The following is a 13,073-nucleotide window of genomic DNA, read 5'->3' as shown; positions in this document are numbered from 1 at the left end:
AGTAATAAAGATCTGTTTTGAAAGAACTGTACATTATTTCATATTGCCACAACACGATAAAGTATGATGAACTGTACTGAAAGATGTTCTAATATTATGGTTACATGGCAAATAAATATATAAGCACCACTGCAGGTGACAACCTGTCAAAAGTAAGCATTATTTATTTCTTTTTTATGCATAAATGTGCACAAGCTTTCCACAGTCCAACATATGTTTCTTTAAGCATGTCCAATGTGTGGTTGGAACCTCGGTCATCATTATCGCCTGTTGACTCCCAACGTTTCCACGTCATTATACGCTCCCACTGATGAAAACAGTCTTTTCCACACTTGCACGGTCAGTGTGTGCGTGCGTGCGTGTGTGTGCGCGCGTTCGTGCGCGTGTGTGTGCATTCCTTCGCATCCACGGACGCGTCAGTGGGAGTTTGAGGTGCGCACAGGCAGGACACTCGCCACGAAGAAGCACGTCTCATCATGCAGGTAAGAATAACAACGGTTTTTTTGTTCACATTTTAAGGGACACCGGAAGTGAGGATTTGTTTTTTCCCCCCTGCAGATTAAAAGAAGGTTGCATGCATTTTTGCTTCATTCACTTTTTGGTTTTATTTCCTACGTATTTTGTTGTGACTTATTTGGCAGCTCGATGAAGTTATGTAATTGCAACCCCGCTGATGAGCTTTGGCTCGTCGCGCTGCTGCTTCTGTTTCTGATGCTTCACAGAAAAGCACGCAGAGGCTTCGACCAGCAAGTGTCACTTATAGCATCTTCTCCTTCACTTATAGTATCTTCCCCTTCACCTTCTTTTTTGGGGTGGTATAGCTCGGTTGGTAGAGTGGCCGTGCCAGCAACTTGAGGGTTCCAGGTTCGATCCCCGCTTCCGCCATCCTAGTCACTGCCGTTGTGTCCCTGGGCAAGACACTTTACCCACCTGCTCCCGGTGCCACCCACACTGGTTTAAATGTAACTTAGATATTGGTAAAAGCACTTTGAGTCACGAGAGAAAAGCACTATATAAATGCACTGAACTGGACTGCAACATCTATATTTTTCAATCCCAACACTTATTCCGCTCTTGGCTGCAGCGACTGCAAGTGATGCATCCTCGGAGCATAAATCAAAAGGTAATTAGACAGCAAAGTGAAAACGAAAGTGCTTCACTTTAAGTGACTTTCAGCACCTTTGTGACTGTGAGGGGAATTGCTCATTAAACACTCCTGGAGGAGGTTGATGCTCGCACAGTGACCTGCTTACACCACTGATAAAACACAAAAAAAATACTACACTGCAAAATATTTGCCACTTGGCAATATTTAACATTTTATTTCTACATATTTCCCTAATTTTAAGAGTTATTTTCTTTTTTTTCAGTCATTGACTTTACCATAGGCACCAATCCCGTGGGTGCTTCGGGGCCCAGAGCGCCCACATGGGATTGATGGCAAATTCTTTCTCACCACCAAGAAAAAACTGCACATGCTCAGGCCCCTTCTACACTAAGCCGTTTTAGGCTATGTCTACACTAAGTCGTTTAACCGAATAATTATTTAGCCTAAGCCCCGTTTCAGCCACACTAAACCAGCGTTTAAGGTCCCCCTCCTCGGACAAATGTTTACACGGGTAAGTCAGCCGTGTATTTCTTGAATCTCCAGCTCTTAGCTTTGTATGGACTCATTGATCGTTTACAAACTGAGTTCGGAGAGGAAGTGGCGCCAGAAAGACCACACCCACACAGGAAGTGACATCAGAAAGAAAACCCACAGCCAGCTTCATAATAAAGCGGTTTCGTAACTCGGAGCTGACCACTTGAAATATGGAGACGAGTCATCTTGACATGCACGTATTTCTCATTCCTCTACATGTACAGACACTTGTGGAAATCACACATGAATACCTTAAGAGAAAGCGATTGCAGCTATTTGGGATACAACACTTCTCAGCCGGCAAGATAACTTTCTAATGTCAGCTGTGTTTCTACTTAGCAAAACACTTTGTCCATTTGTCGAAGGAGAGACAACGAGAATGCGAGCGCCTGTGGATGTGATAAAAAAGCTAGCGTGTGCTTTGTATTACCTGGCAGTCGAGGAAAACGGCAAATGCCTTTGGACTGGCAAAGCAGACTGTATCAGTTATTGTCCGCCATGTATGTCGCGGACTCAAGGTCTAGGTCCAGAGTATATAAAGTCACCAAAAATGAATGGATAATGAAGGTGAAGGCAAAAGAGTAAGGAGTGTCCTGACCAGATATCTAGATCCCTAGTTTGATTGATGTAAAATGTTCTTTATCACATTGTTTACGTGTCTAATAAAGATTTGATTAATTTATGATGTCTCAGGTGTGATTCACTACAATAGGGCCACACAGCACACTGGATACCAGTTAATTGAAATACCACAACACTGGATATTGTTCAGATAAGTTACATTTAAGAACTTGCACACAAAACAACACTGGAGGTGACTATGACGTGCGCATTTTCCGTGCATGCGTATTAGGTCGCGTTGTGCTGGCGGACGGAGGGGGGCGGGGTTCTTAAACGGTGGCATTGTTGTGTGTGGACACGGATAAGGTTAGGTGGTATACATCCTGGATAACCTTATCCGGCTTAGTGTAAACAGGGCCTAAGGTTATTCAGGATAAATCCCACCTAACCTTATCCTTGTCCGCACACACACAATGGTCGTTTAAGACCCCCATTCCCCCTCCGTCAGTCGGCGCAACACGACCTAATACGCATGCGCGGAAAATGCGCACGTCTTAGTCACCTCCAGTGTTGCTTTGTGTGCAAGTTCTTAAATGTAACTTATCTGAACAATATCCAGTGTTGTGGTATTTCAATTAACTGGAATCCAGTGTGCTGTGGGGCCCTATTGTAGTCAATCACACCTGAGCCATCATAAATGAATAACATTTTTACAAACCCCGTTTCCATATGAGTTGGGAAATTGTGTTAGATGTAAATATAAATGGAATACAATGATTTACAAATCCTTTTCAACCCATATTCAATTGAATGCACTACAAAGACAAAATATTTGATGTTCAAACTCATAAACTTTATTTTTTTTTTGCAAATAATAATTAACTTAGAATTTCATGGCTGCAACACGTGCCAAAGTAGTTGGGAAAGGGCATGTTCACCACTGTGTTACATGGCCTTTCCTTTTAACAACACTCAGTAAACATTTGGGAACTGAGGAGACACATTTTTAAGCTTCTCAGGTGGAATTATTTCCCATTCTTGCTTGATGTACAGCTTACTGTCCGGGGTCTCTGTTGTGGTATTTTAGGCTTCATAATGCGCCACACATTTTCAATGGGAGACAGGTCTGGACTACAGGCAGGCCAGTCTAGTACCCGCACTCTTTTACTATGAAGCCACGTTGATGTAACACGTGGCTTGGCATTGTCTTGCTGAAATAAGCAGGGGCGTCCATGGTAACATTGCTTGGATGGCAACATATGTTGCTCCAAAACCTGTATGTGCCTTTCAGCATTAATGGCGCCTTCACAGATGTGTAAGTTACCCATGTCTTGGGCACTAATACACCCCCATAGCATCATAGATGCTGGCTTTTCAACTTTGCGCCTATAACAATCCGGATGGTTCGTTTCCTCTTTGGTCCGGAGGACACGACGTCCACAGTTTCCAAAAACAATTTGAAATGTGGATTCGTCAGACCACAGAACACTTTTCCACTTTGTATCAGTCCATCTTAGATGAGCTCAGACCCAGCGAAGCCGACGACGTTTCTGGGTGTTGTTGATAAACGGTTTTTGCCTTGCATAGGAGAGTTTTAACTTGCACTTACAGATGTAGCGACCAACTGTAGTTACTGACAGTGGGTTTCTGAAGTGTTCCTGAGCCCATGTGGTGATATCCTTTACACACTGATGTCGCTTGTTGATGCGGTACAGCCTGAGGGCTCGAAGGTCACGGGCTTAGCTGCTTACGTGCAGTGATTTCTCCAGATTCTCTGAACCCTTTGATGATATTACGGACCGTAGATGGTGAAATCCCTAAATTCCTTGCAATAGCTGGTTGAGAAAGGTTTTTCTTAAACTGTTCCACAATTTGCTCATGCATTTGTTGACAAAGTGGTGACCCTCGCCCCGTCCTTGTTTGTGAATGACTGAGCATTTCATGGAATCTACTTTTATACCCAATCATGGCACCCACCTGTTCCCAATTTGCCTGTTCACCTGTGGGATGTTCCAAATAAGTGTTTGATGAGCATTCCTCAACTTTATCAGTATTTGTTGCCACCTTTCCCAACTTCTTTGTCACATGTTGCTGGCATCAAATTCTAAAGTTAAACTTTTTTTTTTTTTTTTTGCAAACAATCATTATCAGTTTGAACATCAAATATGTTGTCTTTGTAGCATATTCAACTGAATATGGGTTGAAAATGATTTGCAAATAATTGTATTCTGTTTATATTTACATCTAACACAATTTCCCAACTCATATGGAAACGGGGTTTGTAATAAACACGTGAAAGTACACAATGTGACAAAGAACATTTTACATCAATCAAACTAGGGATCTACTGTAGATATCTGGTCAGGACACTCCTCCTCACTCTTTTGCCTTCACCATTGTTTTTGGTGACTTTAAATACTCTGGACCTAGACGTTGAGTAATCGCTCGACATACAGTACATGGCGGACAATAACTGATAGTCTGCTTTGCCAGTCCAAAGGTATTCGCTGTTTTCCGTAGTCTTCCCTCAACGGCCAGGTAATACAAAGCACACGCTACCTTTCTTATCACATCCACGGGAGCCCGCATTCTCGTTGACTCTCCTTCGACAAATGGACAAAGTTTTTCGGTAAATAGAATCACAGCTGACCTCGACATTGGAAAGTTCTCTTGCCGTCTGAGAAGTGTTGTATCCCAAATAGCTGCAATCACTTTCTCTTAAGGTATTCATGTGTGATTTCCACAAGCGTCTGTACAGACGGAAGGTGAAACACGGCATGTCTGGATGACTCACCTCCATATTTCCAGTGGTTACCTCAAAGTTACGAAACCGTGTTATTATGAAGCTGTCTGTAGCGCGTTCTTTCTGGCGTCACTTCCTCTCCGAACTCAGTTTGTAAACGATCAATGAGTCCATACAAAGCGAAGAGCCGGAGATTCAAGAAATACACGGTTTACTTTTCGTGTAAAAAATTGTCCGAGGAGGGGGACCTTAAACGCTGGTTTAGTGTGACTGAAACGGGGCTTAGGCTAAATAATTATTTGTGTAAGGGGTTATCCGGCTTAGTGTAGACATAGCCTCAGAAAAGTAGCGTCAGATTTACCGCCCGTCCGAGCACCCACTGGCAGAAATGTAGATCGGTGCCTATGGACTTTACATCATAACCTCAATTTTATATGTTGTCTATTCTAGTTTAAAAATGTTATAATTGAGACAATCCATCCATCAATTTTCTACCGCTTGTCTCTTTTGGGGTCGCGGGGGGTGCTGGAGCCTATCCCAGCTGCACACGGGCGGAAGGCGGGTTACAACTTGGACAAGTCGCCACCTCATGACTATTCAAAAAAGATATTTTGGTTTTCTCCACATATACGATCTTGCTTAAAGATTATTCAACATCCAAAAATGCAAGTTGAATAATGCTGTCAGAATTAAATACTTATTTCTATCCTAAAAGTCCGGCTAATTTCACCATGTACAAATCTTAATTCAGGATGTTTATCAAGTAAAATTAACTACCTGCATTTCACTACTTTTTAGTATTTTTTTCCCCAAAAATCTAGCCTTCTTATACTATTTTCTATTCCGTCAGCTCTTTTTTGCAGTGAATAGGCTATACGGTTTTATCAGAAATCCAACTTAATGATTGTATTAAGTCGAGTTTGTCCGTCACAAACACATCATTACAGAGAGATGGATTTATGCAGATTCTCCGTTGAGCTGCAAATGATCAACTCAAATGATAGCAGTGTTTGTCAATAAATGAAAATAACCCACCTGATCAACTGCTGGGAAAGCTCCTAAAGTGCTTGTTTAATCCAAACCAGCATGAAAATGAATGTACAATATAACTGATTTGAAAATAATTAATTTCTCAAACTGTTGTCTAAAACCTTTGATTCATGAACTGTCCAGCTAATGTTTTTAATGGAAATGTAATATTTCCAACTGTTTGCATGTTATCCCCATGACTGTGTGGGTTCCCCCCGGGTACTCTGTCTTCCTCCCACCTCCAAAGACATGCACCTGGGGATAGGTTGATTGGCAACACTAAATTGGCCCTAGTGTGTGAATGTGAGTGTGAATGTTGTCTGTCTATCTGTGTTGGCCCTGCGATGAGGTGGCGACTTTTCCAGGGTGTACCCCGTCTTCTGCCCGTGTGCAGCTGGGATAGGCTCCAGCAACCCCGTGACCCCGTAAGGGACAAGCTGTAGGAAATGGATGGATGGATGGATGGATATCCATCAAACATTAATACAACAACTAAATCAAACAAAAATATGCCTAAACGTCTTATCAGTTGTTAACATTCTTACTATAGTCACATAAGTGTAAAAAATACTGTAAAAATAAACACAAAAATATTTTGTGGAGTCTAGACTCTTAAATTAGTTTTTGGTTCAATTCCAATTTAACTTTAGGGCAGAACTCGAACACAATTCATTCTTTGAAAGCAGTTCAAATTATTATTTTAAACCCAACAGGTGTAAAAGAAAGTGCATATCTATCCTCCTTCAAAACCGCACTAAAAGAACACCTCCAGGCAGCTACAACCCTAGCCTAACCCCCTCCCTCTACCACATCCCACCTCCCCGGATTGTAAATAATCAAATGTATGTACGGTACTTGTTCTTATGCTTTCTGAGCTTACTATGTTCACCGCTCGCTGTACATATCCTACGAAGTGAGACCTACACTGTTACAATGTCCATTTCTCAGATAAACTTGTATGATGACTGAAATATGCTGATAGCAACCTAACCCCCCCCCCCCACCCCACCCCCAACCCCTCCACATCCCATCCCCCAGATTGAATTATTTACAATGTATATACTCTAATGCTTAACTTGTGTGATGACTGTATTATGCTGATAGTATATATTTGTACCATGAATTGATTAACGTGGACCCCGACTTAAACAAGTTGAAAAACTTATTGGGGTGTTCCCATTTAGTGGTCAATTGTATGGAATATGTACTGTACTGTGCAATCTACTAATAAAAGTTTCAGTTTCAATTTCAATGAACAATAATGTAAATACAATACAGTGTTACACCAGTTTTTGTGGGTTATCTGTTTCCAATTACGAAAACCGACACAATTTTTCCCATAAAAAATAATGCAAATTCAATTAATCCATTTAAGACACCTAAAAATATATTTTATATATAATACATATTGTTTTACAGACAGTAAACAATGTGAAATAAGTATAAATGACGAATAAAATAGATAAATTAACAATTAACAATACTTCTACCTTTATTGAAGGGTCTTGTTGGCAAAGTTGGCGATGTGTAGAGAGAGTGGTGGTGAAGAGTGACTTGTTTCTTACATTTTTATAGCAAGGTGCTGGCACTTGCAACTCTCATTGGCCCCATGGTGGCTTCTTTTGTATCCAATGAAAAAAGCACAGACATTTGTTGCGTAACAGAGTTAGTAAGCAAATAACTACAGAGTCAACCAACTGATTTTGAGGAGGCAAGTTAAGAGCAGGCTAACACGTTTTGTGATAAAGACATGTTACAAACACAATTGGACTGACGCGGCGTTTTAATAAGACATCAAGACTGAGTCACCCACTCTGCAGCTTTTTTGCTTGGGCACTCGATTCTGCTGGCAAACTGACTCGTTTGTTGTGTTGCTGTTTGGCCGGAGCAAACATTTTTTAACCGAATCCTATGAAAAGTTGGGCATACCAAGACTACCGAACTAACATTTTAGTGTAATTAGTTTCCCTAACAATACAACGTGTACTGTACTTATCTTTTAAATGTAGCACTTTCAATATACAAACCCCGTTTCCATATGAGTTGGGAAATTGTGTTGGATGTAAACATAAACGGAATACAATGATTTGCAAATCCTTTTCAACCCATGGCAAGATGGCGGCGGCTTGCAGACGCTCTTGGAAGTGTAGAGCGATTTGGCAAAAATACCCGTCAATTCTGTCTATTTCATGGCTGGCTCACAGCGTGGACACTTCGTGATCAGATACGACCGACAGACGATTCTGGATGTGGATAGATCGGGCCGTTCTAGGCTGAAAGATGCGGGTACTTTCGACCTCCTCGCTAGCATGGGGATTCTTCGCTGGCTACATCCAGCGGCCTCCAAAGCAGCGGAGTTAAGTACCAGCGGGGACCGTCAACGGAAGACACGTAAGCGGTGTGAGCGGAAGCAGAAGCGGGGATGCCGAGCGGGGCTAACAACAAAGCGAAAGGCTAATCCTCAAAGAAGCGCTAGTCCGGGTGAGAAGTTTGTTAAAATAGAACTAGCCAGCGCCAGGCTGGATAATACCTGCACACATAGCAACTATTTTAGAACAATACACAACTCAAAAAATGTTTTTTCTGTGTCAGAAGTAGACATGCACTCTACTGAGGTGGCAAGTTATGATGCGTTCGGTTTATCACAACATCAAGCAAACAATCGGAAAATTCCCGTCATATCAATTCCTAGATATGGTCGTAATTATTTAAATTGCACTACACATAATAAACACAACATTATTAATATTGCTACTACAGATAATTTCAACAAAAACTCCTCAAAACAGCCCACTACCTATAATATGGGCTTCTTAAACATAAGATCATTATCTTCCAAAACGTTATTAGTTAATGAGGTCATTAGAGACAATAATCTTGACGTTATTGGTCTCGCCGAGACCTGGCTCAAACCAGACGATTTCTTTGCGCTGGGTGAGGCGTCTCCTCCTGGCTATGCGGGAGCGCATATTGCCCGTCCCATTAAAAGGGGTGGGGGAGTTGCACTCATCCACAATAAAAACTTTAATCTTACCCCGAACCTAAATAATAAATATAACTCGTTTGAGATGCTTACTATGAGGTTTGTCACACCGCTGCCTCTCCACCTGGCTGTTATCTACCGCCCCCCAGGACCCAATTCGGACTTCATCAGTGAATTTTCAGAGTTCGTTGCTGATTTAGTGACGCACGCCGACAATATAATCATAATGGGGGACTTTAATATCCATATGAATACCCCATCGGACCCTCAGTGCATGGCGCTCCAGACTATAATTGATAGCTGTGGTCTTACACAAATAATAAATGAACCTACGCATCGCAACGGAAATACGATAGATCTAGTGCTGGTCAGGGGTGTCACCACCTCCAAAGTTACGATACTCCCGTATACTAAAGTAATGTCCGATCATTACCTTATAAAATTCGAAGTTCTGACTCATTGTCAACAAACTAATAATAATAACTACTATAGCAGCCGCAACATTAATGCTGCCACAACGATGACTCTTGCTGGCCTACTGCCTTCGGTAATGGCACCATTCCCAAACTATGTCGGCTCTATTGATAACCTCACTAACAACTTTAACGACGCCCTGCGCGACACCATTGATAGTATAGCACCGCTAAAGCTTAAAAGAGCCCCTAAAAGGCGCACCCCATGGTTTACAGAAGAAACTAGAGCCCATAAATTATCATGTAGAAAGCTGGAACGCATATGGCGCGCTACTAAACTTGAGGTTTTCCATCAAGCATGGAGTGATAGTTTAACAACTTATAAACACATGCTTACCCTAGCTAAAGCTAAATATTACTCAAATCTCATCCACCTCAACAAAAATGATCCGAAATTTTTGTTTAGTACAGTAGCATCGCTAACCCAACAAGGGACTCCTCCCAGTAGCTTCACCCACTCAGCAGATGATTTTATGAATTTCTTTAATAAGAAAATTGAACTCATTAGAAAGGAGATTAAAGACAATGCATCGCAGCTACAACTGGGTTCTATTAACACAGATACGACTGTATCTACGAAGGATACCGCCCTCCAAAATAGTTTCTCTCTCTTTGATGAAATAACATTAGAGGAATTGTTAAGATGTGTCAATGGGACAAAACAAACAACATGTTTACTTGACCCATTTCCTGGGAAACTTATTAAGGAGCTTTTTGTATTATTAGGTCCATCAGTGCTAAATATTATAAACTTATCACTCTCCTCTGGCACTGTTCCACTAGCATTCAAAAAAGCGGTTATTCATCCTTTGCTCAAAAGACCTAACCTCGATCCTGACCTCATGGTAAACTACCGGCCGGTGTCCCACCTTCCGTTTATCTCGAAAATCCTCGAAAAAATTGTCGCACAGCAGCTAAATGAACACTTGGTGTCTAACAATCTCTGTGAACCTTTTCAATCCGGTTTCAGGGCAAATCACTCTACGGAGACAGCCCTCGCAAAAATGACTAATGATCTACTGCTAACGATGGATTCTGATGCATCATCTATGTTGCTGCTTCTTGATCTTAGCGCTGCTTTCGATACTGTCGATCATAATATTTTATTAGAGCGTATCAAAACACGTATTGGTATGTCAGACTTAGCCTTGTCGTGGTTTGACTCCTATCTTACTGACAGGATGCAATGCGTCTCCCATAACAATGTGACCTCGGACTATGTTAAGGTAACGTGCGGAGTCCCCCAAGGTTCGGTTCTTGGCCCTGCACTCTTTAGTATTTACATGCTGCCGCTAGGCGACATCATACGCAAATACGGTGTTAGCTTTCATTGCTATGCTGATGACACCCAACTCTACATGCCCCTAAAGCTGACCAACACGCCGGATTGTAGTCAGCTGGAGGCGTGTCTTAATGAAATTAAACAATGGATGTCCGCTAACTTCTTGCAACTCAACACTAAGAAAACGGAAATGCTGATTATCGGTCCTGCTAAACACCGACATTTATTTAATAATACCACCTTAACATTTGACAACCAAACAATTACACAAAGCGACTCAGTAAAGAATCTGGGTATTATCTTCGACCCAACTCTCTCCTTTGAGTCACACATTAAGAGTGTTACTAAAACGGCCTTCTTTCATCTCCGTAATATCGCTAAAATTCGTTCCATTTTGTCCACTAGCGACGCTGAGATCATTATTCATGCGTTCGTTACGTCTCGTCTCGATTACTGTAACGTATTATTTTCGGGTCTCCCTATGTCTAGCATTAAAAGATTACAGTTGGTACAAAATGCGGCTGCTAGACTTTTGACAAGAACAAGAAAGTTTGATCATATTACGCCTATACTGGCTCACCTGCACTGGCTTCCTGTGCACTTAAGATGCGACTTTAAGGTTTTACTACTTACGTATAAAATACTACACGGTCTAGCTCCGTCCTATCTTACCGATTGTATTGTACCATATGTCCCGGCAAGAAATCTGCGTTCAAAGAACTCCGGCTTATTAGTGATTCCCAGAGCCCAAAAAAAGTCTGCGGGCTGTAGAGCGTTTTCTATTCGGGCTCCAGTACTATGGAATGCCCTCCCGGTAACAATTAGAGATGCTACCTCAGTAGAAGCATTTAAGTCCCATCTCAAAACTCATTTGTATACTCTAGCCTTTGAATAGCCCCCCTTTTTTTAGACCAGTTGATCTGCCGTTTCTTTTCTTTTCTCCTCTGCTCCCCCCTATCCCTTGTGGAGGGGAAGACACACAGATCCGGTGGCCATGGATGGGGTGCTGGCTGTCCGGGGTCGGGACCCGGGGTGGACCGCTCGCCTGTATATTGGTTGGGAACATCTCTGCGCTGCTGACCCGTCTCCGCTCGGGATGGTTTCCTGCTGACCCCACTGTGGACTGGACTCTTACTGTTATGCTGGATCCACTATGGACTGGACTCTCACAATATTATGTTAGACCCACTCGACATCCATTGCATTCGGTCTCCCTAGAGGGGGGGGGGGGTTACCCACATATGCGGTCCTCTCCAAGGTTTCTCATAGTCATTCACATCGACGTCCCACTGGGGTGAGTTTTTCCTTGCCCTTATGTGGGCTATACCGAGGATGTCGTTGTGGCTTGTGCAGCCCTTTGAGACACTTGTGATTTAGGGCTATATAAATAAACATTGATTGATTGATTGATTGATATTCAATTGAATGCACTACAAAGACAAGATATTTGATGTTCAAACTCATAAACTTTATTTTTTTTTGCAAATAATAATTAACTTAGAATTTCATGGCTGCAACACGTGCTAAAGTACAGTAGTTGGGAAAGGGCATGTTCACCACTGTTTTACATGGCCTTTCCTTTTAACAACACTCAGTAAACGTTTGGGAACTGAGGAGACACATTTTTGAAGCTTCTCAGGTGGAATTCTTCCCCATTCTTGCTTGATGTACAGCTTAAGTTGTTCAACAGTCCGGGGGTCTCCGTTGTGGTATTTTAGGCTTCATAATGCGCCACACATTTTCAATGGGAGACAGGTCTGGACTACAGGCAGGCCAGTCTAGTACCCGCACTGTTTTACTATGAAGCCACGTTGATGTAACACGTGGCTTGGCATTGTCTTGCTGAAATAAGCAGGGGCGTCCATGGTAACGTTGCTTGGATGGCAACATATCTTGCTCCAAAACCTGTTTATACGTTTCAGCATTAATGGCACCTTCACAGATGTGTAAGTTACCCATGTCTTGGGCACTAATACACCCCCATACCATCACACATGCTGCCTTTTCAACTTTGCGTTTATAACAAACCGGATGGTTCTTTTCCTCTTTGGTCCGGAGGACACGACGTCCACAGTTTCCAAAAACAATTTAAAATATGGACTTGTCAGACCACAGAACACTTTTCCACTTTGTAACAGTCCATCTTAGATGAGCTCAGGCCCAGCGAAGCCGACGGCGTTTCTGGGTGTTGTTGATAAACGTTTTTCGCCTTGCATAGGAGAGTTTTAACTTGCACTTACAGATGTAGCGACCAACTGTAGTTACTGACAGTGGGTTTCTGAAGTGTTCCTGAGCCCATGTGGTGATATCCTTTACACACTGATGTCACCTGTTGATGCAGTACAGCCTGAGGGATCGAA

The 13,073-nt window shown here is 42.2% G+C and overlaps 1 protein-coding gene across 1 annotated transcript in view; it reads left to right on the top strand.

Annotated features, from left to right (window-relative positions):
• The first annotated feature begins 337 nt into the window (after nt 1–337).
• Nucleotides 338–13,073, top strand: part of kcnip3b (Kv channel interacting protein 3b, calsenilin) — a 168,405-nt gene continuing 155,669 nt past the window's right edge. Inside the window, exon 1 of the mRNA XM_061928190.1 lies at nt 338–482. Within this exon, the coding sequence (XP_061784174.1) occupies nt 477–482 (6 nt within the window). The 5' untranslated portion in view covers nt 338–476. The remainder of the gene's footprint in view (nt 483–13,073) is intronic.

The sequence above is a fragment of the Nerophis lumbriciformis genome, linkage group LG33, assembly GCF_033978685.3.
Source record: "Nerophis lumbriciformis linkage group LG33, RoL_Nlum_v2.1, whole genome shotgun sequence".
In the NCBI taxonomy this organism is placed as follows: Eukaryota; Metazoa; Chordata; class Actinopteri; order Syngnathiformes; family Syngnathidae; genus Nerophis; species Nerophis lumbriciformis.
The sequence above is the reverse complement of the archived record's forward strand: the minus strand, read 5'-3'. Positions and strand labels throughout refer to the sequence as shown.